Source organism: Schistocerca cancellata, chromosome 9, assembly GCF_023864275.1.
Source record: "Schistocerca cancellata isolate TAMUIC-IGC-003103 chromosome 9, iqSchCanc2.1, whole genome shotgun sequence".
NCBI lineage: Eukaryota > Metazoa > Arthropoda > Insecta > Orthoptera > Acrididae > Schistocerca > Schistocerca cancellata.
This window is the reverse complement of record NC_064634.1, coordinates 512,284,703-512,308,506: the sequence shown is the minus strand read 5'-3', so window position 1 is coordinate 512,308,506 and position 23,804 is coordinate 512,284,703. Positions and strand designations below refer to the sequence as shown.

At 47.0% G+C, this 23,804-nt stretch overlaps 1 protein-coding gene across 1 annotated transcript in view; it reads left to right on the top strand.

Moving 5' to 3' along the window:
- Nucleotides 1–7,414: 7,414 nt before the first annotated feature.
- The window catches only part of LOC126101539 (dual specificity protein phosphatase 14-like), a gene marked incomplete at its 5' end in the record, with an annotated part of 35,644 nt that continues 19,254 nt past the window's right edge, over nucleotides 7,415–23,804 (top strand). The window contains 2 exons of the mRNA XM_049912178.1: nucleotides 7,415–7,422; nucleotides 7,464–7,509. Coding sequence (XP_049768135.1) covers nucleotides 7,415–7,422; nucleotides 7,464–7,509 — 54 coding nt within the window. The remainder of the gene's footprint in view (nucleotides 7,423–7,463; nucleotides 7,510–23,804) is intronic.

The window sequence follows — 23,804 nt, the reverse complement described above, 5'->3', positions numbered from 1 at the left end:
CGTGGATTATGGCGGTGCGCTGAGTGAAATATAGTGGCAGTAATGCAATTTCTATTGCTGTATACGTAAGAACTACACTGATGCCTCAAAACCATTACCAGAGTCTGCTTAATCGCGTTTTGACCCACCTTTAGAAGGAACGAGGGTTGTGCGATAAGTAATGCAATACATTTTTTTCTGAAACCGTGTTGTTTTTACTCAGGATTCCAGCACACCAAATCATTCCCTACTATTTTCCCTAAAAAAATCCTATTTTTTGACATAATCCCTGTTCCCCGCTCATATTTTTTTCGCCCCCTGTGTGTCCGCATGGCACCACTCTACTGGTCGACGTGGAGCCAACGCCTTGCTGCGCCATGCACGTACTGCTCCCCGTCCAGTGCATGTGCATCCTTCGTGGGAGCAAACAGAACAGTGCGAAATGAGGGCTCTAAGGTAAATGAGGAAGAAAGAGTCCAATGCAATTTTGTGTTATCCTCTCGGCTGCACATACTGGCGAGAGGCCTTGGGCTGTCACGAAGAAGGAGAAGTTCATATGCATTTCTAAGGCGACGAACGCAATTTCCTGTTCAGAGTTGATCGTAGCGCCATGAGGAGTACATCAAACAGAGCAACCCCTTCAGAGTCCCAGAAGACCGTCGCCATGATTTCACCGGCTGAGGGTGAAGATTTGACTGTTTCTTTGGAGGACTGCCGTTCGAAGTGATGGTCGCATGTTCTATCACCTGTGACGATGTTGGATAATAAGCTGTTATGACCAGCCTCATAACGCTCGAGGAACGCCGCACAGGTAGCCCTTCGCTGCTCTCTGTGGCCTTCTGTTAAATGGCGAGGAACCCAGCTGGTACCCACCTTTGAGCGCCTCAACTGGTGGACGAGTGCGTCAGCCCTACCAACAGAGACATCAGGTGGAGCAGTGAGCTGTTTGATTGTGATCCGTCGACCACCTCGCATGAGACTGTGTCCACAGGGTCACATCTGTGTGCGGCCGACCGGCACGCGGAAGATCGGACAGAGTTGCGCGACCTGGTTCCGATGATGACACACTCATTGGTCAACGACTCACCGTGCTTTTGTTCACCGCCAGTTCTCCGTCTACATTCTGGAAGCGCCTACGAATATTTGTGATGCTCTGGTTTTTCGCCAAAACTAATTCAGACGTCATTTTAAAAGCTGCTTATAGCGCCGCCACCTATCGGAACTTCACGATGCTTTTGGGCTGAAGCGGGAATGTTCCACGACGTCGCAGATCAAATTCCGCATCGTTTCCAACAGAAATTGGCCGAGATAAGAAAGTGTTGCACTACTTAACGAGCGCCCCTCGCGATAGAGGGCCTATTCCGCATGACCTGGATTCTCCCAGTGCTTGGCCACGACTACTTACAGGCCAAACAATTCGCGGAAATTACGGGCCAGTGGCTTGCGGGCGTAGAGCCGGCCCCCAACAGCGTCCCACTTGCCCATCGGGGTCCTATCGGGCGAATCTGATGACGAAGACAGAGTGAGTCCACTACCACTTTCTTCAAACCAATGTATCACGATTCTAGTCTTGTGTGACATGGGCAGTTATCCTGTTGGTAGATGCCATCGCCGTCGTTACACAAATTAGCCTCGAAGGTGGCCTGAAATAACAGTCAAGTAGTACATAGGTGCCAGTGTGCCTTCGATTAGTTCCTTATGCTCTGTGGAATTCCCTCTGTAGCACAGTACTGCCCCCACCATCCTGCCTCCGTGCAGCACAATAAATGATTCATTCGACTAGGTGATGCGATTCTATTCACCCTCATTCCAATCCCGGTGATCCCCATGCTTATTGTAATCGATAATGTATGGGTCAACGTACGAGTCGACTTCTGTGGAGCTCCATGTTCGACACTGTGCACTGATCGGTCATCTCCGAAAGAGTCATCCTTGCACCGACGTTTGTCGTCGCATCTGCCACAGATAGTCGCCCATCCTGTCATACACAGCATGCCCCCGATCTCCACGTTGTTTAAATTGTAGCCTACTTGTGCTTTCATCGCACTTCAACCACTTTCCACACCTGTTCACGACTGTTGTACGCGAACACCCGACTAACTTCGCCGTTTCAGACAGGCTCGTTCCCATATGAAGTGTCATAACGAAGTGCCCTCTATTAGTGGATTTCCGCATTTGCTGGACTTATCATCGTTAAAAAGATTCCCCATTCGCACCGTTCCGCTATTTCATAGTGTTAAAAACTTTTTTCGTTGTTTAGTGGGTACCACCATATCTCAAAATATTCGACACTTTCTTTAAACAGCCTGTACACCTTCTTTAAGCAACGGCCTTGCCGCAGTGGATACACCGGTTCCCGTCAGAGCACCCCAGTGCTTTTGGGCGTTGGATGGGTGACCGTTCGGGCCGCCATACTCTGTTGCCACTTTTCGGGGTGCACTCAGCCTCGTGATGCCAATTGAGGAGCTACTAGACCGAATAGTAGCAGCTCCGGTCACAGAAAACCATCTTAACGACTGGGAGAGCGGTGTGCTGACCACACGCCCCACCTATCCTCATCCTTAGATGAGGACGATACGACGGTCGGATGGTCCCGATGGGCCACTCGTGGCCTGAAGACGGAGTGCTGTACTCCTCCTTTATAGCAGCGCGAGCCTGCACCGCCAGCAGGTCGCATTCAACATCGCGGCGCGGAGTCGTCATAACTATTTTCTTCAACACTCTACGACGCTACCGCCCACTGCAAATAAGTATTTTGGTATTTATTAATCTTCAGTGTGAGGAGTGTAATATATTAGTATGAGTAGCAACTTAAGGACATTAGGGTCACGTAACAAAAATATCATTGCGGATGGGAGAAAATGAAACAGTCCACCTTGCGCGTCAGAGATATATTAATCAGTGCATATCTGAAAGAATGGAGTGGAGTAGGAAATCAGCCAAAATATACAACTCTTTATTTCTGTTTTTGCATCGGTCCTGAGGAATATTGTTCTAGGGTCTCGTGCTGCGTTACGTGAGAAGATGGAAACGCAGGTACGTGGTCATCTGTTTTACGTCTTTCACAACTGTGTTTCATTCGCACTATCGGAATTCGATCACACATGTTTCGAATTGTTGGGTGGACAGTGCTGCATCAGTGTAGCGGATATGGATGCTGATGTCCAGCGATAAGACCGGGGAAGCAGCCTATTGGAATGAGATTTGTGGCGACGGCAGCTGTCCCATGCTGGCAACGGCTACTGGCCCAGATCTTCCCCCGGATAGCATCGACCGCGGCTCTTTCACGGCTCCGTCCACCTGCTGTTTAAGCTGGTTTCAGGATTGTAAACAGGACTTGTATACATTGCAGCAACAAATTTCCACAGACTGCCAACGTGAAAATGTAGTTGTAAATCACGCTACGTTTTCCTCTTTGTACTGCACGTCTAATTGCCTAATTATCCCAGAGCTTTAACCATGCTCTCGGCCTTCTAGCATCGCATTTGCTGGCTCTTGTACGCAGAGAATTTTAGTAGGTGTTCTGTAATGAATTTTACTACCGTCTTAAACGTGTGAAAATCAACAGTACATGAAAATATGTAGGCTTATTGTGTAGCACAGAATCACGGTAGCAAAATTTCTTACTATGAGTTACTAACTTTCATTTCTCCTTGAACTTAATTATTTTTCTATTTCCACTGCCTAACAATTAATAATACTTGTACTTCTGGAATGCTTAAGACAGTATCATAGCGTTAAGAGAAAATGGGGAGAAGCCAATTTCCTTGTGGCTCACTTTTGTATGAATTGAATAATTATTCCTGGAAAAATATCAGCTCCCCTTTGTCATTTATAAATTTCACATGGAATCTGCTATTATTTTGTTTCATAAAGATCCACTGAATTACAAAAGAATGTGAAGCACCCGAAAGACATGGTCGGGCTGAATGTAGCTTAATACGCATATACAGCACCGTCAGGTCTGAATATGATTAGTGTTGAAATTCTCTGTGACGGGTAGAACGCTCATCAGAGTGCTTTAGAGTTGTTACCAGGTTGGTGGGGTACGTAAGGCTCGTGAGCAGGGTCACATGTACAGTGACGTCGGTGACGGGCGCGGCGATGCCCCGTACTCGTTTGAGAAAGCGATGTCAGCACCTGCCAGAGTTTCAAAGAAGCCTCGTTGTGGGTCTCCATATGTCGTCCAGTATCGAGATTTGTGGTGCGTCCTAATGTGACAGGACCGTATGGGAAAGTGAGAGTGGTCATAGTCGTCGTCGTGCTTGAGGTCAATCATCTATGAGCACCATACGCTACGAGCGCCGTACTGTGCCCGAAGCACATCCTAACCACTCCTTCACATCTGATCCTCTCTCACCGGAACAACTAACTAACTCCCTGGGACACTCTATCATCCCTCACCACTGGTCAGAGATTAGGCTAGCACGAGTTGAGTTGAAATACAACCAATGCGGAGGCTGCCGTTAATGCCACAACCCCAAACGGCTGCGTCTGAACTGGCTCCGTTACCGGGGAGCGCGGACAGTTGACGAACAGCAACGCATTGTGATCCTCGATCAATCGCGGTTCTGCACTACACCGGATGGTCGACGTCTGTCAGTGTGCCGGCATCCTAACGACGGGTCCCATTCTTCCAAGGCCGAAGTGGCCGCGCGGTTCTGGCGCTGCATTCTGAAACCGCGAGACCGCTACGGTCGCAGGTTCGAATCCTGCCTTGGGCATGGGTGTGTGTGATGTCCTTAGGTTAGTTAGGATGTAGATATCGTCAAAATCCGTGCATATAGGTACATAGTCAGTGCTGGATGCATACATCTGCTGCCGGCCGCTGTGGCCGAGCAGCTCTATGCACTTCAGTCCGGGACCGCGCACCTGCTAAGGTCGGAGGTTCGAATCCTTCCTCGGGCATGGATGTGTGTGCTGACCTTAGGTTAGTTAGGTCTTAGTAGTTCTAAGTTTAGGGGACTGATGACCTGAGATGTTAAGTCCCATAGTGCTCAGAGCCATTTGAACCATTTGAAAGTGGGGCTTCCTCTTCCAGCTCCGCCACAGGAAAACAAAAAATTCATACAGAGGAAGCACGAGGCTGCGCCACTGAGATCCCACTCAGGATGTGTTATCGACTACGGAGGTTTTAATTAATAGTCACTGTTTTATTAATTGCCTTAGAATTGAGGTTTTGGTTTAATTGTTTTGTCATGGTGAAAAGTTTTGATTAATATGTGTGATGTTATTTTTAAAGTTTTTATTCTCGCTTTTACACAACCTTTGCCAGGCTAAGAGGTTCCCATTACTGCTCATTACACTTTTTATGTAGGTTGTAAGTATGGATCTAATTCTACATATTGTATCCATTTCACCTTTTATTGTCAGACGGTCATTGTGCCATACGAAGCAACTTTAATTAATAACTCATACTGCATTTTAAGTATAAATTTAGAATACTGGTTACTCGTGTATCACAGCTGTAGTGCACTTTGCTGGCCTCAGTTATTTGTGTAAATAGCAGATGTATCAAATGATTCAAATGGCTCTAAGCACTATGGAACTTAACATATGAGGTCTTCAGTCCCCTAGACTTAGAATTACTTATACCTAACTAACCTAAGGTCAGCACACACATCCATGCCCGAGGAAGGATTCGAACTTCCGACCTTAGCAGGTGCGCGGTCCCGGACTGAAGTGCCTAGAACTGCTCGGCCACAGCGGCCGGCAGCAGATGTATGCATCCAGCACTGACTATGTACCTATATGCACGGATTTTGACGATATCTACATCAGAATATTTTATGGTATGTATGGCTAGTATGCATGGGTGTAAATAATGTAAATACTTTTTTTTATTTTTCTTCCGTATCGGTAGGCCTTTTATAGGTTTCACTGGAGCTAATTGAACTTCGCTGTTTAAAAAAATGGTTCGAATTGCTCTGAGCACTATGGGACTTAAGTGCTGAGGTCATCAGTCCCCTAGAACTTAGAACTACTTAAACCTAACTAAGCAAAGACACCACACACATCCATTCCCGAGGCTGGATTCGAACCTGCGAACTGCGACCGTAGCTGTGTCACGGTTCCAGATTGTAGCGCCTAGAACCGTTCGGTTAACCCGCCCGGCTTCGCTGGTTACACCACCATTTTTGTACTTGTAACAGACCTGAAGATGGCAGTAGCCGAAATTGGTAATTATGAACGGCGAAAATTGTGTTTTCAAGCTGTGGCTTTACAAACAAAGCATCGGGTAAAACTTGGGTCGCGGCTGGTAGCAGTGGAAACGTATACGATGGAACAACATTACGTGACTGAAATACTGTGTCCTCGTGTATTTTGTCACACACGATAGCGTTGTGGTGCCGTTTTGCAAGAGTACAATTGTCGTCCACACGTGACCCGTGTCTGTACAAACTGTCCGTGGGATGCTGAAGTGCTCTCGGTGCGAGAGACCTGAAACTTCCTGGCAGATTAAAACTGTGTGCCCGACCGAGACTCGAACTCGGGACCTTTGCCTTTTGCGGGCAAGTGCTATACCATCTGAGCTACCGAAGCACGACTCACGCGCGGTACTCACAGCTTTACTTCTGCCAGTACCTCGTCTCCTACGTTCCAAACTTTACAGAAGCTTTCCTGCGAACCTTGCAGAACTAGCACTCCTGAAAGAAAGTATATTCTGGAAACATCCCCCAGGATGTGGCTAAGCCATGTCTCCGCAATATCCTTTCTTTCAGGAGTGCTAGTTCTGCAAGGTTCGCAGGAGAGCTTCTGTAAAGTTTGGAACGTAGGAGACGAGGTACTGGCAGAAGTAAAGCTGTGAGTACCGGGCGTGAGTCGTGCTTCGGTAGCTCAGATGGTAGAGCACTTGCCCGCGAAAGGCAAAGGTCCCGAGTTCGAGTCTCGGTCGGGCACACAGTTTTAATCTGCCAGGAAGTTTCATATCAGCGCACACTCCGCTGCAGAGTGAAAATCTCACCCTGAGAGCTGTCCGTGATAGGAGGTGTGTGGTACCAGCTCGGACGTCAAACATCAGTGCTAGTAACCACGATATCGAGGGCCGTTCACAACAGTTGTGCTCCAACTTGCCTGAGAAGAGGATGCGACCGAATCAGTGCTCGTATCCAGGATACTTATCGCACTGGGCACACACTGACAAGCTCTTTGCAAATTTGATTCTGTTTTGTAATCACAAACATACCGCTACGTACACCGTGAGCGTGGGAATCTCCATTTCCCTTCCGGGTGTTTCACTCTGTGTGTGCGGCAGCGACAGACCGTGCGGCGGCCTGACGCGCTCGTGTTGTCCGCAGCGCGGCGGCGGGCGTGAGCGAGGTGCTGCCCTGGCTGCTGGTGGCGGCGGCGGCGGCCGTGCGGCCGGAGCGCGTGCGCGCCCTGGCCGTGACGCGCGTGCTCAGCGCCGCGCCCGAGCTGCCCGACACGCCGCTGCCCGCCGGCGTCGCCTTCCAGCGCGTCGCGCTGCTCGACGCCCCCTCCGAGGACCTGGCGCCGCACCTCGACGCCGCCGCCGACGCCATCGAGCAGGTGCGCGCCGGTGCCGCTGCCGCTGCCGCTCCTACCTGCACCGACACTCCTCTGTACCGATGTTGCGGCAAATAGACTCGTTGCCGTCCTCAGGTGTTTCGTGATGACTGCCGCTCTGCTCTACACCCTCCGTGGCTCCGCTCCTGCCACTGTCAGCGGCAGCTGTGTGTGTGTGTGTGTGTGTGTGTGTATGTGTGTTGGCGTCGGTGGGTGTGGCGACGCCCGGTTGCTAACTGCAGTCTCGCGTCCGTCGGCCGACGTAATTTAATATATTATTATTGTTATTATTATTATTTTTTGATTGTTGCCGACTTACGTGGTGGGCCTTAATAAAAATGATATTCCATTTAATTTTGATTTTACGGTTAAATGCTTTCCTGAAGTTCTCGTTTTTTAACAATATTAATATCAAATTATTTGTTACGCTAATGAATGTTAGACTTGCTGCATCTTAAAACATAAGCATACAAGCTGAACAATGTAATAAACTTTTCATATTAATTTCCTCGGCTAGTCGATTCACTTTAAAGCAAAAGATCTTTAGTTATTAATTGCAATTGCGGCCCACACACGCGCGAGAGTATTTTTCTTACCTCCGTTAACCATTGTATTGTAGTCGGAGTCCTGGGTCTGGGTCTCGGTTATGGTACTGAAAATAAGAATCTTAAAGCTAATTATTTTCAGCAACGTGGGGCGGCTGTGGAGAAAAATTAATATTATGTTAATAGCGGGCATTTCGCTTCCGCTAATTTTCGTAAGTTAATATCGCCACGTAATGGCGTCGTTGGCTGCATCTGCCGCTGCGATTGTTGAACTGTAAATTACTTGAATGCAGGTTAATTCAAGGAAGGCGGACATGAAATAGGGATCACCTCTTACAAATTAAAAGTGCACAATAATATTCAGTTAATATATTATCTGCTTAACTCATACAAATATGCTTACATTTGTCAGCACTGGAAAGATGTCCGTCTATATACACTCAAGACAAATGAGGAAGTGAAGACGACTAAAAATTAACAAAAGAGCGTATCTTGGTTCTCTTTAGATCATTTTGTCATAAATTATTTCTTTGCAATCTAAACCTACACAGAGAAATTATTGTTTTACGGCTACATGAAAAAAAATATATTATTCACTTTATGAATGTCTCTTATTTATAAAGATTGTTTTTAAGTCTTTTCGTAATATGGCACTGGGGACGCTATAGCGGTCACCAGTACCCGCTCTATCGCCATCGGGAGCGGACCTCACTGCACGGAACGCTTTTAGTTCTCTAGGCTTCGAGCTGGACTCCACGACTGACTGAGCTGTAGGCCGCCGTCGTTGTTAATTAGACCGTCTTGGACCATTGCGCACAGTGTGGAATTGTAGAGGTGCCGTAGTAATAGACGTCAGAGCAGCCGTGCCCGACTTTAGTAAAAAAAATTAGGGCTGTATTTCAAAAATGGTGCAAATGGCTCTAGGCACTATGGGACTTAACATCTGAGGTCATCAGTCCCCTAGACTTAGAACTACTTAAACCTAACGCCACCACACACATCCATGCACGAGGCAAGATTCGAACCTGCGACCGTAGCAGCCGCGTGGTTCCGGACTGAAGCGCCTAGAACCGCTCGTCTACCGTGGCTGTATCTGAAGACGATATTGTTGTGTCCTGCCCACCCGTCAAATATGGGATGCCTACAGAAAATAAATGACAATAATTTTGGAAAATTTACAACGATGTGTCGCCAGCAAATGGTGACACACAAATAAAAGCTCTCTCCAGTGTATACAATTCGTAATACAAGAGAAGTAATACAGTCCCTAAGCCACTGCTATACAAGTGCCTATTCTTGATGCCGCTATGGAAGTCGGTGAACTGCTAATCTTCAACTGGGCGGCGACCAGGCTGCCCAGAGCGTATGTCGTGTCGAGGGTGCTGCTGTTGCGTTGTCATCCTGGAGAGGGGTCAGAACGTGTGCAATTGGCTGACGCCTTCTTCACAGCCCTCTCTGCTCTAACGTTCCCGACGGGCGTGCCGGCGGTGGACTTTTACGCCGGAACAGATTCCAACTCTTCCAAAAGTTTACATCACAGATCGGGTAGTCTGGTACTACGATAACGGCCTTTTTAATGCAGTGTGGACTTTAACAATAAAAATAACTGAAACGCGGATTGAAATATCTTCTTGCGTGCAGGTTACGCGTAGCAATTGCAATTACTAAATAAGTAAAAGATGTAAATCGTTATTCTGTGCGATGCTCGAGTTTTCGCTCGTTCCGCGGGCTTTTTACTTGTGATGGTACTACGTGGAAGACGGGTCAATCCGCTGCCATTTATTCTCTCGACAAAAAGTAGTCAATTTATTACGATGCATTTTCTATGTTCAGCATTTAATTCTTGATAAATTGTCTCAACTGTTTCACTTGAATGTTGCCTTCTTGTTTTCAGACATTGAAATCTGGCAAAGATTTTATCAAATATATGAGCAGGAATTGAATTGTTCATTAACAACCTACTCCGTAAATCATTAACGCCTGTCATAAACGAACGAAATATTATACTGAGTTCAGGTGAACAATACTCTTTGGACGAAATTCAGGATAAATGTTTGTATATCGATACATAACGGTACAGTGTGAGAACTCGTAAATTTGTTCAAAGGAAACACTTTTTGCAGTGTTAGGATTTAATGCTGTTTCCTCGACAGTTTCACCAAATCGTCAAAGTTATGCAGAGCCATAGCGTATCGTTGTGGCTAGTACGTAGTTGCTTGCGTATCCCTTGCACACGCACAACCCGAGTCAAACATCTGATGATTGTTGGAACACGCAGAGACGTTTCGAGAAATCTTGGGCCATTTCGAACGCGGGTATCGTTTGCGCAGCCCCAATGAAAACTGGCCATACTATCATGTACAACAAACAAGACTTAGCCAGTCTTGCAGCTTCTGGGATTCCGTGATTATTAAAGACGCCATTGAAATTTCGATCCATGACGGTGCAGCTAAGAAAGACGGCGGCCTTCTAAGCACCCAGACCAGGAGCCCTTCACGCAACTGAGAAAGAGAAAAAGAGTTCCCGTGCAGTTGAGGTCCGTGGTCACCGGCGATATCGAGGAGACTGGGCTCTCCACCCCCACCACCGCCCACGGCCACGGCAGCCGACTGACGGGGGGCTAGTGTTCCATGTATATAGGACGCAGTCATCAGGAACCATTGCCAACTGGGACTTAAAGAACTTCTTTTTTCATCTTGCCAGCACATTAACCAAATTGTATCCCAACAGAGTAAACTAGTTATAGCCATTGGGTGAATAATGCAGTGAAGCACTGAAATAGCCTGCCTTCCTCCTTTAGCGGAAAGAGTGAACCGAGGCAAAAGTGACTCACCAGAACATGGCAATGAGTGTGCTTGCCGAGATATCGTGAGCAGCTTACGAAGTGACCCTGGTGGACATTTGACAATACTCAATTAGAAATGCGCCAGAAAAACATTAAGTTATTTTTTTTAATAGAACTGTTACTATGTTTGATTTCGCAGATTGTTCGAGGCAGATATGTGGCGTATTGTATTAAGTTGGTATCCTGTTGGGGAAAACCATTTTAGTTGTCCAAATGAATGGTTTCGGACGTTTAAACAGTGATTTATCCATGTAGCTCATGCACCACATACTGATAGCCTCATGCTATCAACAGCCCCACACCTCCATTGCCCAATCTTTTTGTAACATTAATTGTTTGTGCTTTCTAATCCAAAAGAATGATACGGTTTAGTTACTTATCCAGCATATGGAGCATTGTTACTTTCAGCTCTTTCCCCGTTTCTGCTAGGACAGTCATATCATCAACGTACTTGATAGTTTTTATTCTTTCTCCTCCCATTTTAAGCCGTCTTTACTTTTGCAAGGCGTAACTGATTACGTTTTCAGCATTTATAACGAAAAATGCTTGTTACATACGGCAATACTTTCTCACACCCCTTCCAATACCCCACACTTCAGTTTCATCTTTTTCTACACTAACTATCACCTTCTGTTCCATATCGAGTGGATGTATGAGCGCTGAAATGTAACTATGGATTAGTGTTAAATGCTTTCATGATACTATTGTTAGTAAATGGGAACACTAGTCCAGCCCATAAGGGCCCAGATGAGACCGGATAACCACATTCTGATTTGTGCCTCACCAGCAGACCAGCACACTGGAGTGACCTGTGACAGAATCGAGACGCAATTTGCCCCCACGATCTGACGGTCATCAGATCTCTTGGAACACCTATTAAAAACAGCCACTCAGTACGAATGACATTTAACTGAATGGCTCTGAGCGCTATGGGACTCAACTTATGAGGTCATCAGTTCCATAGAACTTAGAACTACTTAAACCTAACTGACTTAAGGACATCACATGCCCGAGGCAGGATTCGAACCTGCGACCGTAGCGGTCGCGCGGTTCCAAACTGAAGCGCCTAGAACCGCTCGGCCACTCCGGCTGGCGACATTTAACTATGTACTAGTTAAACAGTGGTTTTGGTTGAAGTGTAAAGGGTTAAAAAAGCAGTAGCAACAAGTCGTTTTCGTCTTGAATGACATTTATTACATTGATATGATGATTAATTGGTCAAAAAACGAAGAGCGTAGCATCTGCTAGTACTTGAAGTATTGGAATAAAATTTTAGCATACATTAACAGGTTGGATCAGATTAGGTTAGGTTACTGTTATATTAGCTTAGGTCAGGTCAGATTAGTTCGCATAGGTTAGTTAGCACAACGTAGAGATGTAAAGTAATGCGTGTAAGGAAATACGGGTATGTACATGACCCTGGAGCTGGTCCGTGGTGCCACACTAAACCGACCAGTTCCCGGTAACGGCAGATCCGGCCGCGGAAGAGGTGGCGACTTTAGCGTCCTGGAGGTGTTTTCCTGAACGTCCCGTTGTTTCCTCTGCCTACCACGTCATCTTGGATAAACGAAAACTTTCAACTAAATAAATTACCTTAAGCTGCATTTCAGTTTATTCTTTACGTGCGGCCGCTGTTAAGGTGTTACAAATTACCATTTCCACAATTTATAAAAGCCCTGGGACTAACCCCAAATTTTGGGAAAATACACTATTTTCAGTTCTGTACGAAAGAATAGAATTATACCGATAACTGATGTAGCATATAGACAGCAGCCAGTAAACAGTCGACTGCTGTAAATTTCTTGGTTTTCGATACTGAAGAAAATTGGAAGAAGCATATTACTGAACATTTACGGCAAGCTACTTTTAATCCTCGTATAGGCCCACCCGGTTGGCCGTGCGGTCTAGCGCACGGCTTTCCGGGCGGGAAGGAGCGCCTGGTCCCCGGCACGAATCCTTCCGGCGGATTTGTGTCAAGGTCCGGTGAACCGGCCAGTCTGTGGATGGTTTTTAGGCGGTTTTCCATCTGCCTCCGCGAATGCGGGCTGGTTCCCCTTATTCCGTCTCAGTTACATTGTCAGTGATTGCTGTGCAAACAAGTTCTCCACGTACGCGTAAACCACGCTAACAAAGGGGTTACACTCGTCTGGTGTGAGAGGTTCCCTGGGGAGTCCACAGGGGGCCGAACCGCACAAATACCCCGGGTTCGGTGTGGGGCAGCGGAGGGGTGAAGTGGACTGCGGTAGTCGTCGTGGGGTTGTGGACCACTGCGGCTGCGGCGGGGACGGAGCCTCTCCGTCGTTTCTAGGCCCCCGGTTAACATACAATAAAATACAATACAATCCTAGTATAATTCCCATTCTTGGAAAAAAGTGAATGAATCTCCTTCAATATTATGTAATAATATTCTGGGATAATAAATCACTTTTTCAGAACGTGCTGATTGCAAAAAAGCGACAGTAAGAACAATATGCGAAATCCCCCTTGTTTGAGAGAAGTGAACTGAACTAGACCTTATCATAACGCAGACAGACCCATATAATTAAGTGCTGCCAAAAAGGCGCGCAGTGGAATTAAACGCTGTGAAAGTCGCATCCCTAGCAGTGAGCCTTTAGATGGGGAAAAACGTTGTTACTAAACAAAAGCATAAAATAGAAGTGAGGAGGTGGCTATCCACATCATTTCAAAACCAAGTTAAATGAAGTAGCTGGTTTAGCACAAAATCTGCATCACATAAAACAACTTGCAAATCAACATAACATTCGAGTAATGTTGATCTGCAAAACAATCACCTGAAATCATTGATGAAGCTACCAATTGACAAAGTAATGGGAGGGAATTGGAATTTTACTGCTCATTCATCATCATCATCATCATCATTTAAGACTGATTATGCCTTTCAGCGTTCAGTCTGGAGCACAGCCCCCCTTATACAGTTCCTCCATGATCCCCTATTCAGTGCTAACATTGGTGCCTCTTCTGATGTTAAACCTATTACTTCCAAATCATTCTTAACCGAATCCAGGTACCTTCTACTCGGTCTGCCTCGACTCCTCCTACCCTCTACTGCTGAATCCATGAGTCTCTTGGGTAACCTTGCTTCTCCCATGCGTGTAACATGACCCCACCATCTAAGCCTGTTCGCCCTGACTGCTACATCTATAGTGTTCATTCCCAGTTTTTCTTTGGTTTCCTCATTGTGGACACCCTGCTGCCATTGTTCCCATCTACTAGTACCTGCAATCATCCTAGCTACTTTCATATCCGTAACCTCAACCTTGTTGATAAGGTAACCTGAATCCACCCAGCTTTCGCTCCCATACAACAAAGTTGGTCGAAAGATTGAACGGTGCACAGATAACTTTGTCTTGGTACTGACTTCCCTCTTGCAGAAGAGAGTAGATCGTAGCTGAGCGCACACTGCATTAGCTTTGCTACACCTCGCTTCCAGTTCTTTCACTATGTTGCCATCCTGTGAGAATATGCATCCTAAGTACTTGAAACCGTCCACCTGTTCTAACTTTGCTGCTCATTACGAATTTAAAATGTGAACATTGCTATTGTCCCCTACACATTGTTACAGTGGTTGGAAGACCGCTATAAAAAGCTATAAATGAGCCCATGGGTTTGAGTCAGTGCTGATACACTGAAATTAGCATCCTACGATGTCTGAGGAAACTATAATTCCTGCCTTCTTTAAGATGCAGATGCTGCACTAATCGTCACCCTCATACGAGCGAAGCCGGCGCGCCGCGCTGGGGTCTGCACACCTGGCTGGCTAGCACTGACCGCCCTGCAGGCCGAGGCTGGCCAGGCAGTCTCCTCCTCCACGCACCAGCGAGGCCCTTTCTCGTTAACTCTCCTCGGAACTCACCGCGAGTCCAGCACTCGCCTCTACAAATAAAATTCTAGAACGAAGTTCTAGTGTGTTAATTAGAAGCAATAAAAGTGAGATGTCCGACCAGAGTAATGCGAATAAATAATTTCTCTGCTTCCTAAAAAGTCACCACCTGTGCAACATACTGCTTACCAGTTTCGCAATGAATCTGCATAACTATAAATATTTTGTGAGAAGAGAGAAGCCATACGGCTTGGCACCTTTCAGATACGTAGTGATCAGTTGCGTACGAAATGTAGATCCCTCTTCTGGTGTTGGGCATTTTAATTGCCTCATCACAATACACATCTTCGCTGTAAAATTCGTCATAAATAATCCATCACAATTTAAAGAAAAATAATGATGTCCATATCCACAAAACTAGTGGGAAAAGTTGTCCTTTATAACCCCTCTGTCGGCGGCTTAGAAAGGAGTTCAGTGTATAGCAACAAAAATTTCTGACCATATGCCCAGTAGAGTAAAGTAACTGCTAGGTAGAAAAACAAGTTTTAAATCTAACCTCAAATCATTTCATTTGACAGATCTTTATAAACTGTGGACAAATTTGTATTTCAAGACAGGATACGTGTGAAAACAAATCGCTAGTTTTTATGGGTAGTTCCATGAGTAGCACTAAAAAATAATACGTTCTCTGACGGTAATAACAATGATATATACGAATCCCGTAAACTGACTTGTTCCTTAACGATTGTATAAAAGAATCATTCACACGGTCTATGGAACATGGTATCAAATAACAGACGGTTAAGCGAGCAACTCCGTTAAGGAGACCGCCAGACCCAACTGTTATTAATGCCACATGAGAAGGTCTGTTTATTTTCGCCGATTGTGATATTTTTATCTCAACGTTTTTTTATGTCCCATAAAATACTAAAGCATATCGAGAAATTCAGTTTATAGCGGCATTAAAATATAAACCACATGGGAGACTTTGGGAATATGTCAGTGACGTTTCTTGACCTCAAAATAAGCGTCTCAAACAAAGGTTAAGTGAGCACTAAACTTAAACATATTTTCTGGTTCTCATACGGTGACGGCAGCTTGAAATATTTCCATTTTCCCTTCAATATCACTTACTATTTTAGTTTGGTAAGCGTACTGATATGGTTTCATAAAAGATGCCGCCATTTGTGCCGTAACAGATCACCCGTGAAGAGAATCTGCTGTGAGAGTCTGCTAACTTCTCATCATACTGCAGGATGTTGAATAAGTAACTATGTAGTTCATAACTTGCCATATTAAAGTCATGGAACTGATCCCCTTGAACTTGAAGACATAGCTGCACAAGCTTCTGCATGTTCTTGGAGACATTGTGCAGAACATCGGGAGTAATGTCCCGAGCGTGAAGTGTCAATGCAGTCTAGAGTTCTTGTATGGTGTGCAGATTGCCTTCATAGGCCTTTCCCTTCAACATACCCCATACAAAGTGATCCGGCGGTGACAAGTCGGACGAACGCGGAGGCCAGAGTCGTCGAGAGATGATGCGGTCACGAAAGATGTCCTTTCGAAGGTTGATCGCCTTGGGGGCGGTATTTGCAGTTGCTCCATCCTCCTTGAACCAGGCATTCTCAATTTTGGCCTCATTCGGTTCACCTAGGAAGGGCTCCAGAATGCAGGTGCGGTACCGTCCCCCATTGATGGTGTCTTAGATTTGCCCAATGATGTGTTTACGAGTCACGGCTCACCAAACACGAACCTTTTGATCATGCAGTGGAAACACCTTGAATTTATGCAGATTGTCCGTAGTCAATACACGACTACTTTGGCTATTCACGTAAACGGAGAGGTGAAACCATACCGCATGCGTGGAAAACGTTGTGTCGAGAATACCCTCACCATTGTCCTGCAGGAAGGACAGAAACCAGTTGCAAAAGTTCACACGCGCCGAGCGATCGGTGTGTCTAATTTCAAGCAAGACCGAAGTTTTGTACGGATACATAGCCTGTGACTTCCGGAGAACCTTGCGAGCAGAACCGACGGACACGTGGTCCTGCTTTTCTAGTCGTCTGACCGATTTCTTTGGACTTCGCAGCATCATGTCTTGCACCTCCGCCACCTTCTCATTGGGTGTGGATGGCCTGCCTGATTTTGGACCATTATAAACACTTCCGCTCTTTCAAAACCTGGTACTGAGATTCGGTACAGCATTGCGGTTTGGCATCTTCACTCCTGGGAACACTGCTGCAAATGCAGCTTCTACTGCTGAGCTGAACTTGTCTACGTTGAGGAACACATGCCCCTCAAGAGACACTCTTCGTTCAATGGTCAGCATGACGACCTGGAATACAGTGACACCAATTATGTCTGTCAAACCGCACTTGCGAACAAATACAAATACGTGGTAAAATATGGTTGAAATATGTTAAACAAAAGAACGGTTAAAATGGCTCTGAGCACTATGGGACTTAACTTCTGAGGTCATCAGTCCCCTAGAACTTAGAACTACTTAAACCTAACTAACCTAAGGACACCACACACATCCATCCCCGAGGCAGGATCGAGCCTGCGACCGTAGCGGTCGCGCGGTTCCAGACTGTAACGCCTAGAACCACTCGGCCACTGCGGCCCGCGAAATATGTTAAACATTGACGATCATTTCAGTCATTACTTAGCACACCACAACATGGTACTGCGTGGTTACTTTCTAAACAACTGGTACAAGTGTCAGTACGAAACGTTATTCTGAACGAAACTTGCTCAGAGGCAGTTGCGTGCTGCTGACAAGGCCGTCGCTCCCGGAATCGACGGCCAAATGTCGGTTCTGTGTACAGCGACGGTGACAACCACCTCGGTTTCACTTTGAAACTCCGTGCGGGCTTTTCTCGGCGGGTGACTCACTGGACAAAAACGAGAACCGTGCCACCGCCGTGCTGCACATCTAGATGCCGAACGCAGATGGGTAAACTGTTTCAGATTTGAATACCGATGGGAGACAGCTGATGAGTAGGACTGTTTGCAGAAACGGCGGGCGCTTCCGGTCGGCGGTTTAACGACCTGGAAGCCGACCAACTGCTCGGGTAGCGGGCGCAGAGAATGAGGGGTGCAGTGGAGCGACGCGGCGCGCGGCTATTTCGGAGCCGCTGATGCATCCAGGTTGGCCGAGGTCGCGGCTGACGGACGGCGCGGCCAAACACACGCCTGCCTGCCCGTCCAGCCCGCCCGCGGCTGTGGAGCAGCACTGTGCAGTGGGCGGGGCTGCATCGCGCACCTGCTGCCGACAGCCGGCCAGGGGAGGGGGAGGGGGGGGGAGGAACGTACCTTACTACACAACTTAGCGATTAGCAAGTTGCGCCATCTTCGCATTGGTCAAGCTACCTTGTGGTAAAAACAATACCACAATACCAAAACTTACAGTAGTTTCAAGGGGGAGACCAACGGAAAAAAAATGGCTCTGAGCACTATGGGACTTAACATCTATGGTCATCAGTCCCCTAGAACTTAGAACTACTTAAACCTAACTAACCTAAGGACAGCACACAACACCCAGCCATCACGAGGCAGAGAAAATCCCTGACCCCGCCGGGAATCGAACCGGGGAACCCGGGCGTGGGAAGCGAGAACGCTACCGCACGACCACGAGATGCGGGCCAAATGGAGAAGTTGGAGTAGATCTGGCTCCGTACATATGTATGTAAATTCATAAAATTCTATGGTCTGAGGCTTTCCCGGCGAATGTGCTGTATCCTAGGTTCTCGGGTCTCCAGCCGGATCCGGTCGTCGACGTTCCACGATATCTCGGCGAATAACCGTTCCGCCATCATCAGGTGGTGCTGATGGAATGATCTGTCTGCGTTGTGTCCGTGGTATTTATGTCCGCGGGGTCCCGAGTCGTATCCCGGCGCGGACGGCCGAGGGTCGCCGCGTGGTGGGAGGGATGGGGGTAGCTGCAGCCATGCCGTTGGTAGCCACAGTTCATCTGCCGTGGCGGAAGGATCTCGCGTCCGCTCAAGCCGTAGCTCCTTGATGGTGTTTAATAATGGTTTCCAGGCCTTGCTAAGTGGAAACCCGGTGTCCCTGTTGATGAGGTTATCTGTTACTCGAATTTCTATGGCCTCCTTGTAGATACTGTCCCAGTGGGCACTTGTGGCCGTCAGGATTTTTGTCGTTTCGAAATTCGCAGTGTGTCCGGTTTCAATGCAGTGTTCTGTTAGGGCCGAATGGCTGGGTTGGCGTAAGCGGGTGTGACGTTCGAGTTCTTTGCATCGGTCCTGGACCGTGCGAACTGTTTGGCCGATGTAGGATTTGCCACAGCAGCACGGGATTTTGTATACGCCCGCTTTCTTAAGCCCTACGTCATCTTTTGCCGTTCCTAGTAGGTCACTAATCTTTGCTGGTAGCCGGAAGACTGTGTCAATCTTGTGTCGCCTTAACAGTCTACCTATTTTTCTCTACACGTTGCCAGCAAACGGCAGAAAGGCCAGAGCTTGCTTCTCTTCTTCGGGTTGTTCTTCATCTCGGTTCTTGCTGCACTTCTGTTGTCGGAGGGCCCTTTGGATTTGTCGATTGCCATACCCATTCTTGCGGAACACGGTCTCCAGGTGTTTGAGTTCCGTTGTCAAGTTCTGTTCATCAGAGATCGAGTGTGCTCTACGTACCAAGTTGTTGAGCATTCCATTAAGCTGCGCCGGATGAAGGCAGCTGACATATCATTCCATCGGCACCACCCGACGATGGAGGAACGGTTATTCGCCGAAATATCGTGGAATTTCGACGATCGGATCCGGTTGGACACCCGAGAACCTTGGATACATCATAAAATTCTCTTGGAAATATGGAGTACAGAGAAAACTCCACAGGAATGGAGATGCGCACTGATTCACCCACTCCACAAAAAGGGAGACGGGGCAACCCTAATAATTAAAGAGGGATCTCATTATTACCGGTCACTTACAAAATTCTGTCCAAGGTGTTACTGAACAGACTGGAACCACAAGTGGATACAAACATAGGTGAATACCAGGCAGGGTTCCGAAAGGCAATATTCTGTATTCAAGAAATTTGGAACCTACGAACACCCGTGGAAGTCAGACAGGTGAACAACACTGTAGTTACACTTGTAGGCTTCAGGAATGCCTATGACTCCATTGATAGGCAGATTCTCTTTGACATAGGATAGGCGCTCACAGACACCACATCCAAAATAAAATTTATGGGAGAAATCTCAGAGCCATTTGAGATACATACAGGGTTCAGTCAAGGAGATGGTCTCTCACCACTTCTAATCAACATGGTCCTAGACAAAATTATCGAGCAGTGGGAAGAAAGTGCAAAAGTAATTCAGTTACGAAGGACATGTGCAACGAAGACAATCATAAAACGCATATCATTTGCAGATGACTTGGCAATAGACAGCAACAATGGAGAAGAAGCCCTGGAATATTTTCATGAAGTCTCTGCTAAAACGGGGTTACAGATATCATACGAGAAAACACATTGTGTGGAAAAAAAGAACAACAGTAAAATAGACAAGCACACAAAAAACGGATTGGTTAACAGAGTGGAAAAATGCAAGTATCTTGGATAATACATACAAACAGGAGGATCAAATAAGGCATCCAATACAGAACGAACAGAAAAACGTCAGAAACCGTACAAAATTTACATGGACGCACCACAATAAAAATGGTTCAAATGGCTCTGAGCACTATGGGACTCAACTGCTGAGGTCATTAGTCCCCTAGAACTTAGAACTAGTTAAACCTAACTAACCTAAGGACATCACAAACATCCATGCCCGAGGCAGGATTCGAACCTGCGACCGTAGCGGTCTTGCGGTTCCAGACTGCAGCGCCTTTAACCGCACGGCCACTTCGGCCGGGCCACAATAAAACAAGCATCTCAAGACAGGCAAAACTCAGGCAGTACAATACAGTTGTACTACCTCAAGGCATGACAGAAACAGACAAGATAGAACGTAAAATTCTTCGAAAATGTTTTAGAGCAATACATAGAGATGGCATATCGATGAAGAGGCCAACCAAAGAACTATATGAACATACAGACAGCCTCAGAGACATAATCAGAACACATCGATTAACACTTTTTGGGCACATAGACAGAATGATTAACACCAGACTCAAAAAGAGGAATTTTTGATGTAGTCAACAGCTCAATCAAAAAACCAACTGGTTTCATGAAATACAAGACCTAAAACAAGCAGGAGTCAATAAAGAAATGATAGATTAAAGAGATAAACTCAGAAACAAAATTATGAACACTAAATTTGAAGTAAAAGAAAGGAAGAGACCAGGGAAAATATGGACAGAACAAAGGAAACACAAACGCAGTCAAAGAATGAAGAGGTTTTCGGAAGATAAAAAGAAGAAGAATGCGTAAAAAGGGGAAAATTGAATAAACATGTAATATTCAACTCCAGTCACTGTCTGATGGGTAAAAATGTATTTTAATAGCAATAATACACGGAGTGAACATTAATAAAACCGAAAAACTGCAGGGAAGAATTCCTGACTGGAAAATGAGGAAAAATGGTCCTATGGACTTGTGACCGGAAATGTGTGCAATGACAACAAATCTTCCCTGCACGCGGTACAGAGCTGCATCCCATCCACGTCTCAACAGATGATCAAGGCGACCTCCATTGGATGCGATTGTCGTGCAGGATACACGTAGTCGTAATTCGACTTATACCACGTTAGCGGTCCACTTACCTGGAGCTTGTACTAAGGTTCGTCTCAATATGCTGTCGAACCAGGTCCTCCATATCTGGTGTACTCGTAGTCCGCCGCATCCGTGCACGTTCGCCTGTCTGAGAGGACCCACGAGCACACAACGCCAAAAAAGGGCTTGCAATGTCGAGTGATGTGCTTGCTGTCCGGGAGGGCACTTATTTTGGTATAGCCGTGCCACCTCTCGACCTTTCCCATCTGCTTTGCCCTACACAAACATCATCTCGACTTGGTGCCGACATCAATACCGGACAATTGTGCTTCTTACAGTACGATGTGTCAATCACACAGCCTGCAACACACAAGAAACAAATGGCACAGGGTCATAGGAACGTCAGCACCGTCTATCGTGGCAACGAAGCATTTTCGGGCACGTATACACATGTTCATAGAACCTTTTTTCCCCCATTGGCAGTCCAGAATCCGTCCCTGCAATTTGTCGGTTTTACTAATGTTTACACTTTCCTTCCATCTCTATCTCTCTCCCTGCCTGTTTCTCAGAAAAAGGGGTCGTAACACACGGACGGACAACAAAGTGATCGTGTAAGGGTGTCTTGTGCTCTTCAGCGTGTACCATTTGTCAATATGTCACTTGATTATCTAAATTTTCTACCAGAACTGCCTTGTTGCAGTGTTTTTCTTCACTGGACAAGTTCCGGGCATTTCCCCTCATTAACGGCATCCGTATCACACAAAAGACGCATATTCCTTATAATAAGTTATTCACAGTATATACTGTAGAATTTTATATTTCTGTGATGTTTCAGATTGCCAATGATAATTGCATATACACTCCTGGAAATGGAAAAAAGAACACATTGACACCGGTGTGTCAGACCCACCATACTTGCTCCGGACACTGCGAGAGGGCTGTACAAGCAATGATCACACGGACGGCACAGCGGACACACCAGGAACCGCGGTGTTGGCCGTCGAATGGCGCTAGCTGCGCAGCATTTGAGCACCGCCGCCGTCAGTGTCAGCCAGTTTGCCGTGGCATACGGAGCTCCATCGCAGTCTTTAACACTGGTAGCATGCCGCGACAGCGTGGACGTGAACCGTATGTGCAGTTGACGGACTTTGAGCGAGGGCGTATAGTGGGCATGCGGGAGGCCGGGTGGACGTACCGCCGAATTGCTCAACACGTGGGGCGTGAGGTCTCCACAGTACATCGATGTTGTCGCCAGTGGTCGGCGGAAGGTGCACGTGCCCGTCGACCTGGGACCGGACCGCAGCGACGCACGGATGCACGCCAAGACCGTAGGATCCTATGCAGTGCCGTAGGGGACCGCACCGCCACTTCCCAGCAAATTAGGGACACTGTTGCTCCTGGGGTATCGGCGAGGACCATTCGCAACCGTCTCCATGAAGCTGGGCTACGGTCCCGCACACCGTTAGGGTGTCTTCCGCTCACGCCCCAACATCGTGCAGCCCGCCTCCAGTGGTGTCGCGACAGGCGTGAATGGAGGGACGAATGGAGACGTGTCGTCTTCAGCGATGAGAGTCGCTTCTGCCTTGGTGCCAATGATGGTCGTATGCGTGTTTGGCACCGTGCAGGTGAGCGCCACAATCAGGACTGCATACGACCGAGGCACACAGGGCCAACACCCGGCATCATGGTGTGGGGAGCGATCTCCTACACTGGCCGTACACCACTGGTGATCGTCGAGGGGACACTGAATAGTGCACGGTACATCCAAACCGTCATCGAACCCATCGTTCGACCATTCCTAGACCGGCAAGGGAACTTGCTGTTCCAACAGGACAATGCACGTCCGCATGTATCCCGTGCCACCCAACGTGCTCTAGAAGGTGTAAGTCAACTACCCTGGCCAGCAAGATCTCCGGATCTGTCCCCCATTGAGCATGTTTGGGACTGGATGAAGCGTCGTCTCACGCGGTCTGCACGTCCAGCACGAACGCTGGTCCAACTAAGGCGCCAGGTGGAAATGGCATGGCAAGCCGTTCCACAGGACTACATCCAGCATCTCTACGATCGTCTCCATGGGAGAATAGCAGCCTGCATTGCTGCGAAAGGTGGATATACACTGTACTAGTGCCGACATTGTGCATGCTCTGTTGCCTGTGTCTATGTGCCTGTGGTTCTGTCAGTGTGATCATGTGATGTATCTGACCCCAGGAATGTGTCAATAAAGTTTCCCCTTCCTGGGACAATGAATTCACGGTGTTCTTATTTCAATTTCCAGGAGTGTATTTACTAAAAGTTCCTTATGCTGATATATAGCCATGTAATCGTATTACATTACGAAGTCATTGGCGTACGCTAGAGAACGTTACCTGTAAGGCAGGTCGAATTACATTGA